At 43.8% G+C, this 26,219-nt stretch overlaps 1 protein-coding gene across 4 annotated transcripts in view; it reads left to right on the top strand.

Annotated features, from left to right (window-relative positions):
- The window catches only part of LOC126281694 (trans-1,2-dihydrobenzene-1,2-diol dehydrogenase-like), an 85,114-nt gene that overhangs the window by 24,920 nt on the left and 33,975 nt on the right, over positions 1 to 26,219 (top strand). For all 4 annotated transcript variants that reach the window (XM_049980862.1, XM_049980863.1, XM_049980864.1 and 1 more), the window contains exon 3: positions 10,254 to 10,545. In XM_049980862.1, the coding sequence (XP_049836819.1) occupies positions 10,254 to 10,545 (292 nt within the window). The remainder of the gene's footprint in view (positions 1 to 10,253; positions 10,546 to 26,219) is intronic.

The following is a 26,219-nucleotide window of genomic DNA, read 5'->3' as shown; positions in this document are numbered from 1 at the left end:
CGGATTCTCTTTCTTCTGTGACTAACTTTGGAATTGTGGGACTGATGACCTTGCCGCTTGATCCCATAACCCCTCTCAATTAATTAATCCAACTGTGGGAGACATCTTCAGATGTACAACAGCTACTGTCACTAATACAAGAGGAAGATGTTTAAGTTAGATAAAATATAGATGCGGACTTCATGCCAACAGAATGACAGTTCATTATTTTTGTTCAAAAATAATGATGCTGTCACTCAGTTGGCATTACATGACATATGGTGGCGCCCTCAATTTGCTCTATAAATGTGAGAGCCCCCTCAAGCCTTAGTGGCAGTAGCTGTTTTACCTCAGATGATGTCTCCCGCAATTGGAGGCAAAACATCAGGAAGCTGTTTTATACATTGAGCACGGCCTCTCAGCCTGGAAGTATTAGCTGAAAAAACTTGAGTTTCATCAATAATTGGTGCTTGGACATCATGCAGTTTCACTTCATACGATTCATATCTGTTGTTGGAATAATGTGGGTATGAAATTTAAAAAAAAAAAAAAAAAAGTACCAGAAACGAGATTCGATCCACAGACCTCATGTTTATGAAACTAAATGCCTACTCACTCAGCTGCAGAATTCTTTATTACTAGTGATAATACTTAACATGTGTAAAATGTTCAAATTCAGTTTTCTCCTAAATGGCTTAGAACTGCAGCCTGCTATTTACGTATTGCTGGAAAGCAATGAAAATCTCATACCTCGAGTTTTTAAATTTTTGCGGGAGGGGGTGGTGGCAGGAAGTGCACCTGGCCACCCTCTGCAGCTAACACTGCCAAATCAATAGTAACATGGCCAACCCCGTGTGACGTGGTACCTAGGCTCCAAGAAAGAAAGAAAAAGAAAAGTGGTTTCTTAAAAAATAATATGAAGTGATACAGATAAGGTTGCTACATGTGTAGCTACTGTATGTAGTAGAATCCTAGTTGTTGACAGATTAGAGAAAGCCTTGCACTTTCACATCTCTTTTCGATAATGGAGCTACTGGTTACTGGACTTACGAGGTTATCTCAGACAGATAGAGTCAAAAGGTTTTCTTTGCCTCTCATTGATATGTTGATGTCCTAGTTGTGCCCTACACAGCCTGTCAATATGAAGCAAATCAGAGTGGGGGAAGTTCATACGGTCTCTTCATTAGAAACTGTTGTGTACATAGTTCCACGTAGGCAGCGCATACACAACTTTCCCACTAGATTGCGCCCCACTAAGCACAACAGTGCAGGCGCAGCGCTTGTCCGTCTCCGCACTATGAGATGGCGCTGCCTTAGAGACTGACAAAATTCTGCTTCCGCCGATCCGTGTATTAATATCTAACGCAGCCAGTGAGATTGCTGCTAACGTAGAACCTTTTCTCCTCGCGGATCACACTCGCGCAGTGATACCTGAAAGCGTGAGGTATTATAACGAGTGTACAGACCTCAGATTAGTCAGTCTGCATTTGTCTGCACCTTTCTGTACCAGTCTGCATTAGTCTGTACCAGTCTATAGTCCGGTTTCAGTCTGCACCTAATAAGATTACCATATTCCTGTACGTAGCCATGAAGATAAATGAATAGACACTTTGTCAAGTATCAGAGATATGTGAGAAGAAGATTAATATACCAAGACCAAAGGAACTTCAGATTGTCAATTGTAAACAGCATCCAGAATCAAGTTACGTAATGTCTATTCTTTTTATTACTTTAATAAATGTGTGTGACAATTAATCAAGTTCTTTTTAAAGTTGGTCACTGTCAATCTGCTACTCTAAGCATGCAAGTTGCATTTCTATCGTTTGACCTAACAGCAGAAGATAAACACACCACAATAAGACCACGAGACATATTGCTGACACTCGCCTACTTCGTTAGAGCGACAAGTCAAATAATCTGATGGTGTGTGTACCGAAGGTCTTACAGTACACACACCACAGAAACTGAATTGTTGAAGCTGTTGAAACAGTAAATAGGGACCTGTTGATTCAGGTTTGCAATGGAATGGATTACCATTTCGTTGTTCCTCAAACTATGTATGGTGCTCAAGTTGAGTGTACAGCATAGTGTCTGTGTCTTGTATGCTAAAACAAGATGCATGTTGCTTGCAAGAATAAACTTTGACATTTCCTTAAGTAATAAGAGTGAAATGGAATGTGACAGTCGGCTGCAAAATTCATCAAATCAAGTCTTCAGGTGATGGAAACAAGAAATAATGGTTGCAAAGTGAAATGGAATAATTATGACTTTCTACTAATCAGCAACCTGATGTGAATGTCATGTATTGTAACTTACTTTGTATGTAGATTTTGCTCTGAATAATACACTTTGACTGATGAGTGGGTACACAGTTTGACATTTATTGCATCTACATGTGAACTGTGGAATATCTCCCAGCATATAGACAGACCAAAGGCTGCAAGTGGTTAAGATGTACTTATTGTATGAGCTGCCTGGTGTTGAAAACTTCCGTCATGACTTCCGTCAGTCATAATTCTCAGTAACATCTAGCAAAATACTGGATGCTACTAACTCATTACATTGCAGTCCAGATGTAGACAAAGGTTGCTCATTAGGAGCTAAGTTCCTAATTCACCTGACATGATGTTGTAGTGTATTGTGTTATAACCTTTAATCACAATAATTGCGTGGATATTCACACTCTCTCTTAGAAACAATAGCTGATCACATGATTACAACTCAGTCTCTCGTATTCGAGACATGTGGCCGGCGCCGTTCGTAGCTAGATGGCACTCCCGCGCTCAGCCGATTTGCAGAGCGCCTCTATCGCCGTTTGTGGGTACTGTCGTGGCGGCACTGTTAAATGTCGTGGCACTATCACAACACTTTTCCCCCCTTGGAAAAAAAAAAACACTCACTTCCCTGGAGACATGGACAGCACGGAGACATCCTTGGCCTCTTGTGAGGCCCGAGGAGATCCCGTGCAGAGACACGAGAGTATGGTCGAAAATGTCCAGGACGGAAGCTCGTGCGTGGAACGTGCCTCCTGGATGAGATGATGGGTGAAAACTCCGGAGCAGCATCCATAGGTGTTATAGACCTGGGAGTGTGCTCCAGCGAGATGGGTCCCGGAGAAGGCGGCGTCCCGACTGGGGCCGGTTCCGGCATACTCGGAAGCGGCAGCGACGGCGGCTGCATCAACACGGATGGTAGATCGGCAGCAGCGACAGGACTGGCGTCTCGGGCTGGTGGAGGCGAAGGATGGGGCGGTGGCACCGGCGTGGCCACCACTCGTGGGCGCATCTGGTCGTAATGGCGAACAACCGTGCCGTCGCCCGTACGGATTTCACAAAGCCGGCGGCCGTGAAGAGCCTTGACCACCCCTGGAATCCATTTAGGGTGAGATCCATACCCTCGTGCCCACACGTCGGCGCCCACCGAGTATTTTCCCGCACTAGGGGACACAGTACAAGGCCTGACAGGGTGAAGCAGGTGCAGTAGAGTGCGCGGTTGGCGGCCATGCAAGAGTTCAGCAGGGCTGCGATCACCCAGAGGTGTGAAGCGATAAGAACTTAGAAATTGCAGCAGGGCGTCATCTGTGGAAAAATCACTAAGGAATTTTTTCATCTGGCATTTGAAAGTGCGGACAAGGCGCTCGACTTCCCCATTCGATTGTGGATGCAAGGGAGGTGTGGTAACATGATGAATCCCTTGTCCAGTACAAAAATCACGGAAGGCCTGCGAAGAGAACTGAGGGCCATTGTCCGTGACGATCGTGGATGGAAGACCTTCTAGCGCAAAGATTTTGGACAAAGCCAGCGTCGTCGCCGCAGTGGTGGGTAACGGACATCTAACAACAAACGGAAACTTCGAGAAGGCGTCAATCAACAGTAGCCAATAAGTACCGAGGAAGGGGCCAGCAAAGTCGGCGTGCACCCGTTCCCATGGCTGAGCTGGATCAGGCCACGGAGAGGGCATTGTACGAGGTGCCGCCAGTTGTTGAGCACACTGGCCACACGCAGCAACCATATGGGCGATGTCCGAATCAATACCGGGCCAATAAACGTGCCTGCGGGGCAGGGACTTAGTCCAAGAAATACCCCAATGGCCTTCATGCAACAGTTTAAGAACATCTTTGCGAAGAGAGGCTGGCACCATGACCCGTGGAGATGCGCCATCCGTGGCCAGAAGAACAACACCATCACGAACAGACAGACGAAGGCGCAAGGCATGGTAGTTGCGAAGGGGATCCGATGCCCGGCCCCTGGTCCTGTCCGGCCAACCTCGTTGAACAAAACCGATCACCCGACACAGGACCGGGTCCCGCACAGTAGCCGACGCGACCTGCGAACCTGTAAGAGGAAAGCCCTCGACCGCACTGTGTTCCTCCTCATCAATGTGGAAACAGAGGAGTTCATCACGATTGAAAACAGGGTCGGGGCCCATCAGCAATCGCGACAATGCATCAGCGTTGGCGTGCTGGGCCGTGGGGTGATAGTGAATCTCATAATGAAAACGAGACAAGTATAAGGCCCAACGTTTCAGGCGGGGAGCTGCCTTATCCGGAAGTGACACCGATGGGCTGAACAGAGAGACCAGCGGTTTGTGGTCGGTGATGAGGTGAAACTTAGAACCATACAAAAAAATGCTGAACTTTTTTAGAGCATAAATGATAGCGAGCGCCTCCTTTTCGATTTGAGAGTAACGCCGTTGCGCCTCGTTGAGGGTCTTGGAAGCATAGGCGATGGGTCGTTCCAACCAATCCTCATACCGATGGGCGAGAACAACCCCTAGGCCATACTGTGACGCGTCAGTCGCCAGAACCAAGTGCTGACCCGGACGGAATGTGGCAAGACAAGGCGCCGACTGCAAATTAGCCTTCAGGCGGACAAAAGCCTGCTCACAACCGTCGGACCAACAGAAGGGGACGTTTTTGCGTAACAGCTGATGCAGAGGATAAGCTACCGTAGCTGCGGATGGAATGAATATGTGATAATAAGCAATCTTGCCTAGAAACGCCTGAAGTTCTTTGACCGTAGACGGCCGGGGAGAGCGTTAATGGCCGCAACGTGCTGACGGAGAGGGCGTACACCCTCACGGGACAAGTGGTAACCAAGATACTCAATGGAGGGTTGGAAGAACTGTGACTTGTCCAGATTGCACCTCAACCGAGCCGAATGCAAAACCCGAAACAGTGAACGTAAATTACGAAGGTGCTCCTCAGTGGAGGCTCCAGTGACAACAATGTCATCCAGATAGTTTATGAAGCCGGGAACGGAAGCCGTGAGCTGTTCCAAAAACCGCTGAAAAATGGCCGGTGCGCTAGCGACGCCAAATGGTAATCGCTTGTACTGATACAACCCACAAGGAGTGTTGATAACGAGAAATTCCTTGGAAGTAGCGTCCAATGGCAACTGATGGTACGCCTCCGATAAGTCAAGTTTGGAAAAGAACTGGCCCCCAGCAAGCTTGGTAAACAAGTCCTCAGGACGGGGAAGAGGATAAGTGTCAATGAGGCTCTGAGCGTTGACGGTGGCTTTAAAGTCACCACACAATCGCAGACTCCCATTTGGTTTAGAAACCACCACGATCGGCGATGCCCATTTGCAGGAGGTAACTGGAAGGAGAATCCCTGAAGCTGTTAACCTGTCTAGCTCAGCCTTGACAGGTGCACGCAACGCCGCCGGAATAGGGCGTGCCCGGAAAAACTTACGGCGAGCCGTAGGTTTAAGAGTAATGTGGGCTTCAAAATCCTTGGCACAACCCAGACCAGCAGAGAACACGGACGAAAATTCAGAACACAATCCATCCAGCTGTTGATACGGAATATCCTCAGATATGAGGTGCACATCATCAATGGAGAACCCAAACAACTGGAAAGCATCATAACTGGACAGGTTTTCAGTGCCCGCATGATCCACCACATAAAACGTGAGGGGCCGAACAACAGACTTGTAGGCAGTGGAAGCATCAAACTGCCCCATGATAGGAATTTTCTGTTTATTATAAGTCCTCAGATTTCGCGTAACTGGAGACAAAGGAGGGGAGCCCAACGCCAAACACGTGCGAGAATTAATGAGAGTTACTGCAGAGCCAGTGTCCACTTGCATGCGGATGTCTTTATTCAGAACACGAAGAGTAACAAACAACTTATTTGTTTGAGAAAGCACACAGTGAACATCCATATCCGATGCCTCGTCCCCGTCGACAGGAACTTTATGGGACTGACACACAGAATCAATGTGGCCTTTTTTTCCTACATGAATTACACGTGGCCCAACGTTTTGAACACGCTGCCCTGTTGTGCTGTACGAAACAACGGGGGCAAGAAGGAAGTGCGGAACGAACCGGCTTCTGTGGTTGCTGGTTTTGCTGCGAGCATTGCGGCCCAACGCGACGTTGTTGACGCGAGTGAACCGCCGCCACATCGTCGTTCTCCTGTGAAACAGGCAAATTGCCCATGTTGAGAGTTGACTGTACAGCGCCTACATCACACCATGCGTCGATTTGTTCGCCAGCAGCGTGAGACACTTCAAAGGATTGAGTGATGCTTAGAAATTCCGACGACGACGGGTTTGGCAGTTGGAGGGCACGTTGCCGAACTTCTTTATCAGGAGCAAGCAGTAGAATAGCATCCCTAACCATTGAGTCAGCATAAGACTCGTGATGTGTGTCCGTGACAAACTGACATTTCCTACTCAGACCGTGTAGTTCCACCGCCTAAGCCCGGTAAGATTGATGGGGCTGTTTACGACACCGGTAGAACGCCAAAGGGCGGCAACGATGTGGGTGTTTTTTCGATAATAGGCAGACAATAAGTCACACATTTCTTGGAAGGACAGGGAGGCAGGTTCCCGCAGAGGGGCTAACTGAGATAGCAGCTGATAGACTCGAGGGGAAATCCAAGATAGAAATAACGACTTACAGATAGGAGCGTCGACAACGCCGAAAGCCAAGAAGTGTTGCCGCAAACGCTTCTCATAATCCTCCCAGTCTTCAGTGGCCTCATCGTAAGGAGGGAATGGAGGCGGAGAAGAGGAAGACAGACGATGAGTAAGCGACGTTGACAACGCCTGAATCGCTGCCGTCAGCTGTGTTTGTTGAGCCTGAATAGTAGCCGTCAGCTGTGTTTGTTGTTCAATGAGTGCTTGCATAAGCTGTTCCATGTCTGCCCCGTCACGAACACGCAAATCCACAACGCAGTGAAAATATCCCGACCTCGTCGCCAAAAAGTGTTATAACCTTTAATCACAATAATTGCGTGGATATTCACACTCTCTCTTAGAAACAATAGCTGATCACATGATTACAACTCAGTCTCTCGTATTCGACTGCTGTGCCGTTCGTAGCTATGTGGCGCTCCCACGCTCAGCCGATTTGCAGAGCGCCTCTATCGCCGTTTGTGCGTACTGTCGTGGCGGCACTGTTAAATGTTGTGGCACTATCACAACATATTGCCCAAGAAAACAATTACAAGAAACTGTTCCTTTCTAACTATTTAGAATAAGCAGTAAGTATTATGTTAGTATCGTGGCTCAGAAATAATTTAACAGTTAAATGGGAGTCTTAATTTCATATTTTGTGCACTGTTTGCATGATGTTTATCAAAATGATGCTGAATTATGCTGTTGGCACATAAACAATGCTGCCATTGTCCAAACTGGATAAAATGTGTGCTTCATAAAAGTTTAACAAAACTTTTTGAAGCACAACTCAGGAACCTGTTACCAAGGAAATAGTGTACAGTGTTCCTTATTGCAGGAAGTCATGAGTTGCCTTATATATAGTAACCATATAAGTTCGTTATCAAGAAGTAGTCCTACAAAATGGTACTGGTCCACTACTTCCTGCATTTTGGAGAAATAGTTATAGACAGGGATGGGCAGACCATAATCTACAAAACTGCATGATGCTTGTTTTAGTTGGTGAGAAATTGTATTCATGGTTTTGCAGCCTTTTTGTATCTTCTATACAGCTGTCTGTAGTTGATGTTAGGCTGGACACTGAGTCACATCGACATTCCAGGTAGTGAGTTGACTGACAAACTAGCCAAATAAGCAAAGAAAATTTAAACACAAAAACTGCTGTCTGAAGGATATACATTAGGTACCACATTCTCAAGAAATGTGAAGACAAATGGTAATATAGTACACAATTCAATAAACTATAGTTGAGATGGCGTAAGAAGATTCTTGACAGCTTTCTGCAATGTTACCACTTTCAGCTGTGGAATGCCAACAGCTGCTGGCGAAATCAGTAGCTGTCGATAGAGCTGTGACAACACTGAGGTGTTGTCACAGAGACACAAAATCATGTTACTGTGCCTGATTGAAGTAGGTATACAAAGCTACTACACCCAGCCTCTGCGACTGTCAGGTATTAATTTATGCCGACTCAACTATAAAGATCATCAAACATTGTCTTAGACCACCTTGGCGGTGGACATAGCAAAATAACTAATGAATTTCTACTAAGCCAAGAAGCAGCTCCACAATGCATCTGTATAGAAACACTGATTTACCATATCCTCAAAAATTGTACAGCTACCAAAGACCTGTGATGTCAAATAGACTTAGGACACTGTCTGTCAAAGATTATAGCAAATGATGAAACAGCTGTAAGCCATGTGCTACACTCCTAAAAAAGCATGGATGTTATAGCAAGATTTAGAGGCAACATCATTGTATGTTGGCCTAAGGGTGGAGGTGGGAGGATGGACTTCTCCCCACTGGTTTAGCCCCGAGGATCCACCCAGTCTGTTCTCATGAGAACCTGTCATGGGTGACAAACCATCTCTATTTTTATTTCTGAATACAATAGAATAGCTTCATATACTTGTTTGCCATTTTAACTTTTACCATGTGATCTTAATTTTATTTTTGACAACTGAATTTTAGTAGGGTAGTTACTCATTCATGTACCTAGTGCAAGATATATGATACTCTTATTGCTATTAAACAAAGAGAGGGAAAAGAAGGCTTGTACCTACATCTTCAGATGCCACGAGAGGATCAAGGGGCTAATAACCACATAGTTGAGTCCTTTTATATTTACAAACATCTCTTCCCCGTCCTCCTCCCCATCCCTTCCCCTACCCCTCCTCCTCCCCCATGCAGTTAATACACACTCTTCTGTACACAGTGTCATTGACTATAAACTAGTATACAGTATGTTTCAAAATTCCAGCTAGAGATTAAAAGCATTTGTACGGTGTTCTGGAGAGATAATCATTTTGTGTATAAAGGTGTAATGTGTCCATGTCATACGCCAGAAATCAGTAACTCCCACATGGGCGAAGGGGAGACTGTAAGTTACTGTAACTGGTAATTTTTAAATATGTAACCAATTAATGTGTTAACAATGCTCCATGATGCTAACCACTGTGATAGAACCAGAACAGGAAGCAGACCAACTGTGGAAAACAACCCCCACCCCACCCCACCCCACCCAACATGCCCGTGCACACGCACACACGAGACAGAGAGAGAGAGAGGGGGGGGGGGGGGGTGAATACTGTGGATTGTGTTTGCCTTAGCACCTATTTATGCCTTACCACATTAATTAATTTATTACAAAATGTAATTACTGCTGTCCCCAACTGATGTGGAAGAGAGGAAAGCATTGTTTCACATTAATCATATCTGTGTAGTTAATACTGTGTGTTGTAAAGGGATACAAACCACGATCTCTTCCTTTTGTGGAAAATATGCTGGCAGTTGAAATATCACAACACACAAAGACCATCTCAAAGCTCCTTCTCACCTAGGCGACTCGCTGCTAAGTCTAGAAGGAGAATCGAGCAGCTGTTGTCAGACTGAAGCTTCCAAAGCTGCTAAAGGTAGAGATTCAGGTTCATCTTTCAGTCTGGCAAATAGGTTTAATTTGTCACATATCACCCTCGCACCATATATTCTACATTGTGTAAAAGGTTTTTTTCCTGTTATTTTAAATGTTTGTGCCAGAGGTGTGGAAGCTGTTTTTCCCGTGCATGGCTAAATATTTGAATCATTGCTTACATAGTTTCCTTGTACATATTCTTAGTGTTTGGAAGGTGATTTTAGAAACATTGTGAATATTCTTTCATTGTATTGATTGATCCAGTGTACTATGGTTTTAGCTATTCATTTTCAGATTGACATTATCTTAAACATGAAAACTACTACTTTACTTTAAATGGAAGAGATAAGACAATTATTTATAATTTGCTTGACAAAAACTTTTTAATTTTGTGTCATTTGATCAATTTTAAATAGATATATCCAATAAAAATTCCTTTGTTGTTATTTTTGTAGATGTGATTTACATTGGAACCATCCAGTCACAGCATCTTGAAGTTGGAAAATTGATGTTGAATAATGGAAAGCCTATACTCTGTGAAAAGCCATTGACTTTGAACTTAAAAGAAACAACTGAGTTGATATCATTAGCAAAGCGGAAAGGATTATTTATGATGGAAGCAGTCTGGTCTCGTTTCTTCCCTGCATATAGCATGCTGAAGAAAGAAATAGAATCAGGTAGCATAGGTGAAGTCATTCAAGTGATGGCAAATTTTGGCTTTCCTATAGAAGACTTGGAGCGTATAAGGTAGATACAGAACTTAACTGTACCCATTGTAATTAAATCATATGCTTTAATTAGTTACTGATAACATCTTTTATTCTTTTTATAAGGCTTATGTTTCTAGGGATGGCAGCTTCTGTGCTACCATTAGTTGCTTAGATTTGGGATAAAGCATGGAATAGTTAAGCATTCATGCAAGTTTTCTACCAGCTGTTTCTAATTTGGGTTGAAGACATTGTTGGCATTCAGCCATTCTGGATCACTCTCTCCCATGCCTTTTGATCTCTGTGAGGTATTTAATTTTTGCTTATTACCTTTACTTGGAAAGCCTTCTATATTTGCCATCAGAGTATAGCCTCTAAAGCAGATAGAGGCTTCCAAGAGAAAAACGCACATGAGGGGAAAGTAAATAAACAAATATGATACACAAAAAATTGAGAAAATGAAAGTAAAAAAGTATAAACAGGGGAAAAGAAACAACATATAGTAGATATATGTGGGAAAACCCAGGTAATCACTACTTCAAAACTTCCTGTATGGGAACTTGGTTATTAGCACATACTTACTTCCCCTGTATGGAAACTTGGTTATTAGCACATACTTCTTCCCAATAACTACCTTGGTCCAGGTTAAACAAAGCTTTGCTATAGCCCTCTGTCTTGATGTCACAGCCTCAGTCCTTTCTGCCATGTTCCTGTCATTATTTTCCAACTGTTTTGCATTTACGCATTCGATTCACCCATACTCCATATGCTGAGTCTTCTACTGTCATATTTTGTCTTTTATTGAGAATCTCCTCCAGTGTCAATTTTTGATTCTAGAGTGAAGTTTCTTTAGTTATTCATTCTTCTTTTCCATCTTGCAGTCTATTGTGTTTAATTTGTTAATTGCTCACACTGCCATGTTTTACTTTAGAGTGGTGATCTCCTCTGTTGGTGTCATTTTATTGCCGATTCCACTCTTATCTTGTCTTACAGTACCTCCCGTGTGCATTGAAGACCTACACAACTTACCTCAATTGAATGTGAACAATACCATTTACTCCTAGTTTAATTACATAAGGCCACAACTCAAATTGCCAGGGTGCTGTGAAAAACATTCATAGCAATAATTTAAATTGTATCAAGTTTGCAGCAATATAACTGTTATGTCAGTGCATTTAAATCCAGTCGCCCTGCTGTCCATTGCTTTTGTTAATACCAACCTTTAACTTGCCCCAATACTCTTGTTTTGTTTATTACTGCACAACAGGCATAACATTTATTTTCATTGAAAAGTTCTCCACTTGTTCTAGGGCACAGGATTAACATTGTTGAACTTTGGTAACATACTTTTTAACAGAACTAGTTCAATTTACCTTTCATATTCAGTTTCACTTCTTCCTCTTCTTCCAACAATACAAAGATACTTTACTGACTGTGCCAAAGAGTTAAAAGCTGCAAAATTGTTTGATATAGATACAGACCTTTGAGTATATATAAAAAGTGTGTTTCCATTAGATGTCACGATTGCATCAATTGCAAATTTATATTGTTTTGGAAAAATAAATGAATTAAATGTGTAGCTAAAATACATTTTATGGGAATACGTGCAAGAGCTTCTGGAAGAGAAAGTTAAGGTGACTCACAACATACATGACATGGATTGCTCATGTGGCATGTGTTATTGATACTTGTGTACCAGGAAAAAGTTGAATACGGGTGAATAAAACTACTACTATTGCTCCTACTCCTGCTGCTGCTGCTGCTGCTGCTGCTGCTGTAGTAAATGGCAGTAAAATTCAACAATATGTGAAAAGTGGACTTAGTTTTTTTTATTTTTAAAAAATATCAACCATTGTTTTAAGAAGATTAATATGGGACAACATACCAGCTCCATATGTTGTCGTATGACATGACATAAAGTTTTTAATAAAGAGCAAATTCGAAAGGTTTTTTTTATTATTATTTTTGCTCCTGGCTTAAATTCTAAGATAAATTATATATTTTCTATGTTGTTTAAAATTCAGTTTATAGATAGTTGCAGAAATGAACAAAAATGCTGTTGTAACAACTAAAGTCGAGGGTAGAAACAGTAAACAAAACTTAGAAAGTCGGCTATTCATGTGTAGCTGATTCACTGGCATGTAGGTGCATGTAACAGCACAGAGATTGCAGGTCTTCAAGCAACTTCCTTTTTCTAGAATAATTGCAAACATGCACACACATGCGCACACAGAAGCCCAGAGCTGCCTTAACATTTACTATACTGAAAGCAATCATAATCGCAATACTGAAGCAAAAATAATTTCCATATAGAGAAACATAATTTAAGATGTGTTATATGCATGTTCTAGTTAAAGTAAATGAACATTTTTACAAACAGGGAACTCCTTAAAAGAAGGGGGTGACAAGAAAAGCCTAGGGAAGTCAGTTTTCAGAGGAAGAGTGCAACTTACTTGCTATCTGATGAGGCATGAGGGACTCCTGAATACAACAATACAATAATAGAGGGATTTGTTAGTGGAAAGAAATCTAAAGGAAGACCACAAGTAAGGCAGATAGACTAAATTTTGAAATATGTGGGATGTAGGGATGTATGGAGAAATGGAGGAAACTGGAAAGATGTGTAGAGTGGAGATCTGCTGCCAATCAGTCCTCGAATTAATCACTACACGGAAAGAAGATAGACTGTGCAGCCCAATCTAGGGTTCAGAATGCAATTTTATATTCTTATGCAACAGGTTAAAATAAGGTTATGTGCAGGCATGAGACTGGAAATTGAATTCCCCAGGAATTCAGAAACTAAGTAAAGGAATATTTCAGTATACTCTCCTACACTCAGCAGAGTATTTGGAATTGTGGATGTAAATTATGCGCAACTCCAGTCTTCATATTAAACAGATTTTTACCATGCATTTGTATTAATATATCACAATGTTCTATTTAACATTACATAATGCTTCGTTTGGAGTGCTGTTGTTTGTCGTCGTCGTCGTCGTCGTCGTCGTCATCATCATCATCACCATCACCATCATCATCTACGGTCTGAAGGGCGGATTTTTGCAAGCTCTCTACCTCTCCCACAAGGGGCTCACCACTCTTAGGGGAGTTCAAGCTTGGCTACCACAGGGTGCTAGCCTTTGCAGAACCTCTTCCCTTCCCATGCTGCATGTCTCTACTCCTTGTATTTTTTTCCCCTCCCTTGGAATTGGGGACCATGTCTTGGATATTTTTGGGAATACATGTTACAGTTTCAATAGCCCAGCATTGGTATAGTCCCTCATCTGTTTTTCTTTCTTTCTTCATTCTCTATCTCCTTCCCTTCCTCCACTTAAGTGTTTGACATTTCTCTTTGTTTCTTCTCTCTTCCTGTGCACTCCTGAAGGCTGGCTCATGCATTTGACACCAGTCTCAGGTCAACAGGTATGGCTCGCACATACCCTTGGTACAGGTCAGACCAAAGGAAGGGTGATTGCTGGAGCTGTTACCTTTCCAATCGCTGATTGGCCCCTCTTTCAGGGGTTTGGGAGATCTGACCTGAGGTGTGAACAATCACCTAAGGTGGTTGAGACCCCTTTGAGAGTGCCCCTCCCCCCCCCCCCCCCTTGCCCTCATCAGTTGGTTGGAAGGAGTGCCCCATTGGAGACACTGGCAATCATGGGGGATTTTTTCACAATGAACCAATCACCATCTCACACCATCTCAGTCTGTCTCGTAACGTAAACAGAATGAGGCTAAAGATTCAAAGACTCTCCCAGATGCGTTCCTTGCGGTAGGTATTATGTTCCAGAGGTGGTCAGTCCTTCACTACTGTTAATCTGCGTATTATTAATGAAGGTGGTGATGCAGTTGCAGGCCCTGTGAAATCCTGTTCTTGCTTCTGGAGACCAATTGCTTCTGGACTTTGCTTCTGGAGACCAAATGTGATTTTCAAGTCCAACATCTGCTTGCAGCTTCACTCTTCCACAGCTGTCCTGTTAGTGTTGAGGCCCATTGAATGCTGAATTCTTAGTGTGGTGTTATTTACACTAGGCTGCTCGAAGGTCTGACTGAAGCAGAAATCTAAACTTACCTGTCTGATCAGGGCATCATTGCAATCCATTAGGTGATGAATAAAGTAGATGCATTCTTATTGCCCCCATGCACTCTTTTTCTCACATTTGATATAGTGGTGCTTCCATCAAAGATCAAAGCAGGCTATGAAGTTATCACTGTCTGGACTTGGCGTGCTGTCCAGCCTGCTCCAGAGATTGCCCATGTATCTCAATGTGTGGGCCATCTGGGAGATCTGGGTGTAGGAAAAAGTGCCTTACCCTGTCACTCAGAAGTTATTAGCTGGTCAGGAACTCTGCGTTTTACCATCCAGGACTTACAGTACCATTCTTGCTACATATCACTCCACAAGGGACATGACCACACATTCAACACCATGGTTGAAAAGTTGCTCAGTGTTGTGGTAGCATCCCCATCTCCTTCTCCTCCAGCTGCGCAACAACCCACCAAATATTTGTCTCACAGCAAAATCACCTGCTACACAGCTGGCAGGCCGGAAAGGACAGAAGAAATACTCCAGCGAAGACTTTTTACGTCCCTCCAGCTAGCAAACAACTGAATCATTATCTGCCAGCCACAAAGGCTGCAAGAAATCAAACAAGGGCAAACTGTCTTCTCCTTCACCAACTCGAAGATCCTTTTCAACAGTGTTGCCATGTGATACCCTCACCTAGTCGGCCTCCGTGTTGCCATTGTACGCCACCAACCATTTTCCTGCCTTGGACTCTGCAGACCAACTAAAGGCGAACTGTGATGCCTCTGTAGATCTCATCAAACAGGATCGTCCAGCCTCTGCTCCCTGTAGCAGAGAATCTTTGAAGGCAAGCACTCAGCACCTATCAAGGTGATACCCCTTCCTTTTCTCCCTCCTCCTCTTTCCTCGTCATGACTCTACTCCAATGGAACATTCCTGGTCTTCAGTCCAATAAGGAGGAATTACAGCTGCTCTTGGAATTGCAAAGTCCACTTGTTCTCTGCCTCCAAGAAACAAAATTGTATCCTCCCAACTGCTTTGATCTCTCACATTTCTTTCCACCGGAGGGTGGAATTCCAACTCATTTGTAATGACATTCATAGTCAAACATTCTCCCTGAACACTCGGCTGCAAGCTCTAGCAGTCCATATTGTCCTTCCCACTTCACCAATTCCCTTTGTACCATTTAAATTTTTCCATCATTTGGTGTTACCAGGACAGACTTCTTCCAGCTTGTTGGGCAACTCCCTGCCCCCTTCTTGGTGCTCAGTGACTTAATTGTGCACCTTCCCCCCTCTGGGGCTCTCCCAGAACCTGTCAGAGAGATGCCCTCTTGGCTGACCTTCTCAATCAACTCAATGTCATCTGCCTTAACACTGAAACACCCATGTTCCCATTCAGACTCCTTGCACACCTATTTCTTTTTAGACCTATCCTTCTGCACTGCCCAGCTTGCCCATCATCTTGAGAGGTCCATTCTCTCTGACACATACTCGAGATCTTTTCTTGTATGCTATCAGTTTGCTGAGTCCTACCCACCTATGTGCAAACCCAAATGGCAGCTTTTCAAGGCCAATTGGAGGCTTTGCTCCTCTCTGGCCACCTTCGACAAACAACTTTCCCCCATTTGTGATGATAAGCCAGAATAACTTAGAATACCTTACCAGCTAGAATACTTTACCTTACTGCCACAGAAAATTTCATTCCCTGCACTTCACCTTTACCGCGCCATGTCCTGTGTCTTGGTGGACTGAGGCATGCCGCGACACAGTTCGCACATGGAGACATGCTCTCTGCATTTTTAACCATTATTCTACGATGGTGAACTGTATTTGTTGTAAACAGTTGTGTGTGCAGTGTTGTCATGTTTTTCAGGATAGCAAAAAAGCTAGCTGGATTTCATTTACTAGTTCTTTTAACAGTTTCACCTGCGTCTTGTGGGCCAACCTCCAACGACTCACTGGGACCAAGATCCATTCCCCAATTTCCAACTTGACTGTAGCAGATGATGTGTACCCTACTGCTATTTCCAACACCTTGGGTCGCTATTTTGCAGAGATTTTGAGCTCCACCCACCATCACTCTGTCTTCCTCCATCGAAGATGAGTGGAGACGGCTCAGGCAATACCCTTCATTCTCAGAATCGTGAGTGCTGCTATGACACTTTTACTATGAGGAAGCTAGATAATTTTTACTTCATGCCAATCCTCCACCCCAGTTTCGGACGATACTCATGCTCATGTGTTGCAGCACCATTCTCTTGCGGGCAAGCACTTTCTCCTTCATACTTACAGTCGCATTTGGTACGAAGGCATGCTTCCCAGAATCTGGCATGAAGCCACTGTCATACCCATACCTAAGCCCGGCAAGAACAAACACCTTCCTTCTAGCTGTCGCCCCATTTCTCTCATCAGCTGTGTTTGCAAAGTGACGGAACATATGATTCATGCCCAGCTGATATGGTGGCTCAAGTCTTGCAGTTTACTAACCACTGCACAGTGTGGATTTTGAGAGTGCCGTTCTGAAGTTGACCATCTCATAACTTTGTCAACCCATGTCATTAAAGATTTTCTGTTTAAATACCAGACTGTGGCCGTGCATTTTGATTTGCAGAAGGCCTGTGACACCTGCTGGAGGTGTGGTATCGTCTATACTCTGTACACATGGGGCTTCCGAGGCCACATGCCCCGTTTCCATCAGGAATTTTTAAAAGACTGAGTTTTCAAGGTATGTGTGGGTTGTGCCTTGTCAGACAGCTTTATCCATGGAAACAGTGTGCCTCAGGGTTTCGTCCCGAGCATCATTCTCTCTGCTGTCACTATTAACCCTGGCCTGTCTCCCACCGAGCACCTCTGGCCCCCTTTCCCATTGATGATTGTGATACCTATTGCAGTTCTCCATGGACTTGTCTGCTCAAGTGGTGTCTTAAGTGTTGTCTTGATCGTCTTTACTTGTGAAGCATCGACAATGGCTTTCGCTTTTCCACTGACAAAACCATTTTGTATGAATTTCTGTTCACACAAAGGATTTCTCTTCCACTGTCTTTATGTCTTGGGCCTATTGCTCTTCCATTCCTTGAAACTTTGAAATTCCAGGAGCTCATGCTCTATAGGAAACTTTCTTGGTCCTCCCACATGTCTTACCCGTCTGCCTGCTGTACCAGTCTCTCAATGGTGTAGGTGACCTCAGTGGTTCTTCCTGTGCAGCAGATTGGATCACCCTTCTCCATTTGTACTGATACCTTGTCCTTTCGAAACTAGATTATGGGTGTAGCGTTTATGCATCTTCCATCTTCCACAGTCTCAGTATAATCTGCCACCATAGTATCCATTTGGTCACTGGCACCTTTTACACTAGCCCAGTTGAGAGTCTGCATCCAGAAGCCACCAAACTATTGCTATCATACCAATGCAATGTTCTCCTCAGCAGATATGCATGCCATTTCTCTGTGATGCCTGGCCACTCATCCTGTGCCTCCTTCCTCAATGACTTCCTTGACTGCCAGTCTGGGGTGTGTCCGTCTTCTCTAAAACCTCCTGGAGTTCGCTTTCAGCTATTGCCCTGGCAACTTAATTTCACACTTCCTGCAATTTGCCTGATGGATGTGAACCCTTCACCACCTTGGCTTTCCCCCCTGCAAGTCCGGGGTTAGAATAGGCCCAAGGTATTCCTGCCCATTGTACGAGGCTACAAAAAGGCGTTTTACACATTTCAGCCTTTGTGTGATGGTCCCCTGTAGGATTTGACCATTCTTCAAAATTTTCCCAAAGAGTGAGCCAGTTGGGGAAGGGTGCATTGTGTTCATCGTGCATTGAGATCTTTGGCCCACTTTCTCATCATCACGTTGCAGTCCTGCCCATTCTCCATCTCTTGGGCGAGGACACTTTCCTGGGTGTGTTTTCCACCATGCGCCATGCAGTGCCAATTTGTGCGTCGATGATGACCATGGACTTCTTTGCATCTGATATCTAGCACGGTAGCCAGTCCTTTGTGGTGGGGCTGCCATGTACCCATTGATTGTAGCCCCCTGACCACACAGGTATCGCTCTGCTGATGCCTGAGCTGTTAACTCCCCACGTATGCCAAGGGGTAGATGCCCACCCCCGTGGGCATCGGGACTCCCAGCAGTGGCCATCCTGCCACGTGGCCTTTGCTGCAGCTGGGTGGTGCCTGTGGAGAGGGCCCCTGGTCAGAATGCGAAATGGGTGGCATCAGGGCAGATGACACGCAATGAAGCATAGTCCATCATCTCTTGCTGGTTGTGAAACACCAGCAATCTCTAAACGTTCACAAGCTCAATTCAACACAACAGAAGTACAACCCCAAATCATTCCCCTCCCTGGCCACACCATGGGAGGAACATCAGGCTAAGAATGACAGCAGATGTTATTTGCCCCAGTACCTTGTATGTTTGAGAGCTGATGGGGAATCTTTCATGATGATGAAGCCTCAGTTTTTTGTTGATCATTTAGAATACAAGTTTGCAGAGGTGGAGGGCTTTTCTAGAATGAGATCTGGGTCACTCTTGATCAAAACAGCATCCTCTGCCCAGTCACAGGGGTTACAGGACCCCAAGAGATTCTGGTCATCTGTTAAGGCTGTTAGTGGCACCAAAGTTAGCGTCCAGTGCCTAGTGAATGAGACAGGAACTGAAACTGATGGTAGCACAGGAATAGCTGAAGTGCTTAACTACATTTTCAAATGTTTCTTTACAAAGCAAAACCCAGTATTCTGCTACAGTAGTCATTGAAGGGATCTTGCGTTGCTCTTTTGACAGCTAAATGCGTTTCATTCAGCTTCTATCTATCTCCAGCCTGCGCTTAATTTTACAACTATTATGCAGTAATCTCTGTTTTCTTTAGAAGTTTCTTTGCAGTGACTTATACCATGAAGGTTCCCTCCCATTATGAATTGTTCTACTGGGTACATATCTATCCAGTGAATGGCCAACTATTCTTTTAAGCATGAGCCTTGGTTCCTCTACATCTTCCTGCTCTGCACTGAATGTTTCAAGTTTCTCATTGGGATATGAGTCTACTGATTTTTTTATCTAGTTTACTGAACATCTTTATTTTCAACCAGCTTTCTATGCCTAGTATTATGTGAGCTTCACTGCTTTTCATTAGTACTTCAAAGTCTGACACTTTGTTGCAAATGCTTTGTCAGTTTACCATTAGGATTTTAATACTCTAACCTATGTTAGGCATTTCTTTCAATCTTAAACTGATATGTCTGAGTTTCCTACAGCTATTGTTTCTGGATTGGATGTAGAGTTGCCTAATCTGAAAAAAAACCTTGTGTGCACTCCACACACAGTCAGTTACCTGAGTAGCTGCCTCTTAAGCGTAGTGCACACCAGACCCATTTAGGGGGTCTCAACAGTTCTCAACTCTATGGCGCAAATCCAGGAAGTCTCAGCTTAGTGTGTCACAGAACCTTTGAAGTCTCTGGTTCAGTCCTTCCACTCAACTCGGAACCAAAGGGCCATGATCAGTTTTGAGGACAGTGCTGCAGATTGTGAGCTTCGGTGAAACTCCATGAACAAGGTTGGCCTTCTCAGCCTTTTCTGCCAGTCACTGGAATGACCCAAGAATGACCTCAGTGTCTAGACGACAGGCATTGTTTGTTCCAGCGTGTGGAATAATCTGCAGTTGGCTGTCCCCTTATCCCTCAGTGGCTGCTGGAATAGCCTCTTTTGTGTGCTGAATGAGGCCCCCAGGTGTACACTCTGTGTCCTTTCCTGTCCCTTGCTTCTATTTCCCTAAGGGGTACTGTCATTCACCGTGTGTTTGAACTGCCAGTGATTAATAGACCCCTACCCTTTCGTGTTTACCTCCTCCTGACACCCAACAAAACAGGTTTCCCCAAAACAGGTGAAATGAGTCCCGCTAGTTCAGTTTCAGTGGAAGACAGCACCTCAAACTTGTTGACTAGGGAGATAGGTACAACACCAGGAGTCTTTCCTGGTCCCTGTCCACTCTCTACAGGATGCCTAGATCTCTAATTCACATGCCACTTGCAGTCAAGTGGGCAAGTAATGACAGGTCCTGTACTTTCTGCAGAGAAGACAGGATCCATTGGAGAGGATAGTACTTCAGGTACCTCTGATACTGGTATCATAGGTTACATGGCTCTCAGGTGCTCCTCCAACACACCAATTTGCAGCAGCTGCCAGTCGTTTGACAGTAGTCAGGGCAATTTGCAGCTGCTTATGAATGTCAACCAACTCGTCCCGTGTTCCAGAACAGCATTCACAATGGGGCTGCATTTTAGGTGATGCAGTGTATTATGAGGCAATGAAGAAATAACTTTAAATTATGACTGCTGATTACCTCTTCATCTGTTGAGCTAAAATGTTGCTAATTCTCTATTAGAATTGAACCAAATACACAAACCAAGATTTCTATTAAGGCAACACAGAAGCTTGTGATAAAAATTACTAGTTTCCTAAAACATTTTGATGTTAATTATATTTGTTAGCAAACTCAAAAACAGAGAGAAATTCAGATAATATATAGAGCTACTCCTCTTTAAGAAAACTAAATGTAACACAATATGTTAGCTAGAAAATCTGCTACCGTAACTAAATCACAAACTCTGATTTGCTACAAATTGTTTGTAGATTATGCAAAGGATGGTGGTAGCTTCAGAAAATTCTCAAATGCACATTTATTTGCATTGATATATGACTAAATTCGGGGGTGATGTATCGTTGGTGGAACTGTGAACCAGAAACGCTGAATTGCTACAAAATAAATTATGTATCCAAAACAATTGTACCAGTAAATTATGAAATTTTAGTTTTGTAAGTGCACGAAAATTCTCAAAATAATCTGTTTCTCAAGTAATTGTACAATCAAATTAGAGAATAATTGTTTTGAATGAGGATGGGCCTATTGTTCTCAAAATTTGAAAAGGGCACAATTAAGGTTAAGCCTACAAATGACTCACTGAACACCCGGCTGCAAGCTGTTGCAGTCCGTATTTTCATTCCTTGTTTCACCTTTTCTCTTTGTAACATCTGCATCCCTCAGTCATTTGCTGTCTCTAAGGCAGACTTCCTCCTCTTTATTGGTCATCTCCCTCGCCCCTTTTTGCTGCTCGGTGACTTTAATGCATTCCATCCCCTTTGGGACTCTTCAAGAACCCGTCCAAGAGGTGGCCTCTTGGCTAACCATTTCTCAATCAAGTCAGTGTCATCTGCCTTAACACCAGAGCACAAATGTTCCTTTCAGACTCCACACACATCTGTCTCCATTTGCACCTCTCATTCTGTGTTGCTCAGCTTGCTCATCTCCTAGAGAGATCCATTCTCTGTGACATGCAATTGAGTTACCATTTCGTGTGAGCTATCTCGCTATTGAGGGAGCCATTGTGATGTTCTTGTGTGTTCCTGGTTACATAGGTTTGTTGGAAAATGAGGCTGCTGATGCTGCTGCCAAGGCTGCAGTCCTCACACCTTGGTCTAATAGCTCATCCATTCCTTTGCTGACTCCTATTCCACCTATGTGTAAACCCAATTGGCAGCTTTCTACGGCCGACATGAGGCTTTACCGTTGACAAACATTTCTCCAGTTGTGATGACCAGATGGGTATCTTAAGAATGTTATCCTTATTGCAGCAGAACATTTCATACCTTGAACTTCATGTTCACTGTGCTGTGTCCCAGTCCCCAAGTGAACTGAGGCATGGCACAATGCACATTGAGACATGCTCTCCACATTGTTAACCTCATTCTATGATGGCAAACTTTATTCATTCTAAACAGTTGTATGTGCAATGATATCACATTCTCTGGAAATAGCAAAAAGCTAGCTGGATTTCATTTACTAGTTCTTTTAACAGTTTCACTCCCTCTTCCGTTGTGTGGGGCAATGTCCATTGGCTCTCTGGGACCTTACGTCAAATCCCCAATTTCTGGCCTGCCCGTAGCAGATAATGTCATTGTGGACCCTATTGCTATCTCCTACACCTTAGGTTGCTATTTTGCAGAGACTTCCATCTCCACCCACTATCACCTCCCGGCTTCCTCCCTCGGAAAGGTGTGTACGAGTCTCAAGTGATATCCTTCCCGTCTCAGAAACAATGCTACAGTGCTGCCTGTACTGTGAGGGGCAAGAGCATGCTCTCACTTCATGCCGCTCTTCTGCCCCAGATCTGTACAACGTTCATTCAGACGTTGCAACACCCCTCTCTTGCGGACAAGCACTTTCTCTTTCATACATACTTTCACATTTGGGCAGATGGCACTTTTCCCAGACACTGGCATGAAGCCACTTTCTTACCCATACCTAAGCCCAGTAAGGACAAACACTTTTATTCTAACCACTGTTCCCTTTCTATCACCAGCTGAGTTTGCAAGATGATGGAATGTATGATTCACACCCGGCTGGTATGGTGGCTCAACTCACAATCTACTGACCAGTACACAATGTTGATTTTGAGCATGCCATTCTGCAGTTGACCATCTCATCACTTTATCAACCCATGTCACGAATGTTTCTGCAGAAATAATAAACTGTGGCCATGTGCACGTTACCTGGCATGTTTCCAATGGGTGTGAACCCATCACTCCTTTGGCTTTGTGTGACGGCCTGTGTTCATCTTGGACTTCATTTTCTTCCCAAGGAAACTACTCCGGATTCAATGTGTTGCTGTAAGTGTCTTGATCTATGCACACAACTTAGCAATAGCACCTTCATATACACTGATGGCTCTAAGACTGACTGGTGTCAGGTGTGCCTTCTTTATTGGCACCGACCGTTTTTGGTATCGACTTCCAGAACAGAGCTCAAGATTTACAGCAGAGCACTTCACTATCAGGCCACCCAATACATCCGCCAACACAGGCTTTGTGTCATATTCTCCAATTCTCTCAATTGCCGTCAGAGCATCTGTGTGCTGTACATAGTCCATCCCTTAGTGCACTGGGTTGAAGAAAGCTTCTTCACTTTCTCGCTATTGAGGGAGCCATTGTGATGTTCTTGTGTGTTCCTGGTTACATAGGTTTGTTGGAAAATGAGGCTGCTGATGCTGCTGCCAAGGCTGCAGTCCTCACACCTTGGTCTAATAGCTCATCCATTCCTTTGCTTGTTCTCAGTGTTGCCATCTGTTGGCAGGTGGTGTCACTTTGGTGTCACAACTGGTCTTCACTGCACAGGAACAAACTCCAGGAAATTAAACCTCTCCCAACAGCTGTGCTGACCTCCTTTTGGCCCTCTCATCTTCAGGAGAACATTTTCGCTAAGTTGTGTATTGGGCACTGTCTTTTTAGCCACTGCCATTTAAGTAGTAATCCTTAACCACTTCACTTCATAGTAATTACCTGTTATAACGTCAAGTTGAACACATATATTTCAAAAACGACACAACACATGTGAGTCACAGAGCAAGTTGACAAAAAGCAATACCTGTGAACACGGTAAAATTCAAATCAGCACTCAGTCGAAGTCTAGCGGCCGCTGGCTGGCTGGGCGCTTAGGTGGTATGGCTGCTGCATGGCTGGCAGACAGTGCCGCATGTAGGGGACGCGCGTAATTGTGCGGCGGCACTTTAAATGATCGGCGAGTCACAACATTACTGTCAACCTTTGACAGTTCACAATTTCCTGACCGAATGCCCTTTTTTTAAGTGCTTATGTTCTAGTAAATGTTTGCCATCTGAGTTATCGGCTGTTTTAGTGAAGAATGTATTTTTCTTTTAGTGTGTCATAGCAATATGACAAAGAACATTTAATCTTTGTTTTGGTACATCTGCTGTCTCTATGGTGTATTGCATGGACCTTTCTCCAAGAGGAAGTCTTTGTTTTCAGCTCTCCTTCCTTCCGTCAACTGGGCTTAACATGTAGTCACTTTTAACTTCTTTTTCTTGTTAGTGTTCTAATGTTATGACATGTGCGCTTATGACCTCAAGTTATTTTTGCACCCTAAAAACCAACTGCATCTCTGTGTAACTATTTCAACCTGCATCCACTTGAACCTACTTAGTGTGTTCATCTCTTGGTCGGCCTATACAATCTTTACACTCCACACTTGCCTCCATTACCAAATTGGTTACTTCTTGATACCTCAGGATGCATCTCTTCAACCCATCGCTTCTTTTAGTTGAGCAGTAATGAATTTAATTTTTCCTCAGTTCCTTCAGTTTCTCCTCACTAGCTACTTCATCTACCCATATAATATTAAGCATTCTTCTCTGGCAACACCTTTCAAAAACTTCAAATTCTATTCTTGTGTGAGCTGCTTATTGTCCACATTTCACATCTGTGCACTGTTATTCAGAGCAAATACATTCCGAGAAAACTTCCTTGCACTTATATTTATAATACACATTAATAAATTCCTCTTTCTTTAGAAATAGGATCTTTTTAGGAAGACAGGAGATGACTCTCTGAAAGGCAGAAGTGCTGATTCATTGATAGGTGCACAAACAAAAGATACAGGGCGTGGCTAGCTTTCAGAATGCACTTCCTTTTTCAAGCTTGCAGGAAAAACACACACACACACACACACACTCACACACACACACACACACACACACACACACACACACACAAATCTGTCTCCTTAAATTGTGCTCAGTCAATCGACAGCTCTTTCCTGGTCCACTGTTAGTGAATTGGGGTGAGGTCGTGATGTGTGGGGTGGGGTGGGGTGAGGGATGGAGTGAGTTGGGAGACAGGAAGAAAGTTGTGGGTAACTTTCTATCAGCTCGTGGGAGAGGGAACGGGGACTATCTGTGGGCTAGCTAGAGGTGTAGGTAGAGGGGGCAGGTGGCATATGGCTGGGCATGTGATTTTATAGACTAGGGTGTCAGATAACAGCACACAACTGGGTGATGTGGGGATACAAATTGGGTGGAGCTACTGGGGCAGGGGATGGTTTTGTGTGTGTGTGTGTGTGTGTGTGTGTGTGTGATGTTCGTGTTTGTTTACACACATGTGTGGGTTGAAGGGCAGCAAGTTACTTTAGGTTTAGGCCAGGAAGCTTGTGGGAGCAAAGGATGTCTTCCATCTTTTCAGCTCAGAAAAGCTGATGGTGGTGTTGGGAAGGATCCAGATGGCAAGGGTTGTGAAATATCACATATCATTCTCTGTTGCTTGATGTGCTATTGGGTGGTCCATCTTGTTTTTGGCAACACTTTGGCAGTGGTCATTCATTGTAGTTGACAACTGGTTGGTTGTCATATCAATGTAAAATGCTGTGTATTGGTTGCAGCAGATCTGGTTATGTAACATGGCTGCATTTACAGGTGGCCCAGGCTCATATGGGGTAGGATAAGCCTTTGGCAGGACTGGAGTAAGTGGTGCTGAGTGGGTGGATTGGGCAGATGTTGCACCTGGGTCTTCTACAGGGGTATGATCCCTGTGGCAGGAGATTGAGAGAGGGAGTGGCATAGGAATGACCTAAGATATTGTGGAGGTTGCACTCTGGTTTCTGTTCAAATTGTAAATAACTTTTTGCTTACTGTTTTATATCTCTGCTACTTTCTGTATTTCAAAACAGTTATTTCAGTCGAAATTGTCAAAAGCATTTCTCTCATTCTACAAATGCTATAAACATAGATCTACCTTTCTTTAACCCATTTTCCTAGGTAGGTCAACGTGGCCTCAGGTTTTTCTACATTTCTCTGGAATTTAAACAGATTTTCCTGAAGTTGGCTTCTAGCAGTATTTTTATTCTTCTGTAAAT

Source organism: Schistocerca gregaria, chromosome 7 (assembly GCF_023897955.1).
Source record: "Schistocerca gregaria isolate iqSchGreg1 chromosome 7, iqSchGreg1.2, whole genome shotgun sequence".
NCBI classification, from domain to species: Eukaryota; Metazoa; Arthropoda; class Insecta; order Orthoptera; family Acrididae; genus Schistocerca; species Schistocerca gregaria.
Note: the sequence above shows the minus strand (reverse complement) of the source record. Positions and strands in the feature narration are given on the sequence as shown.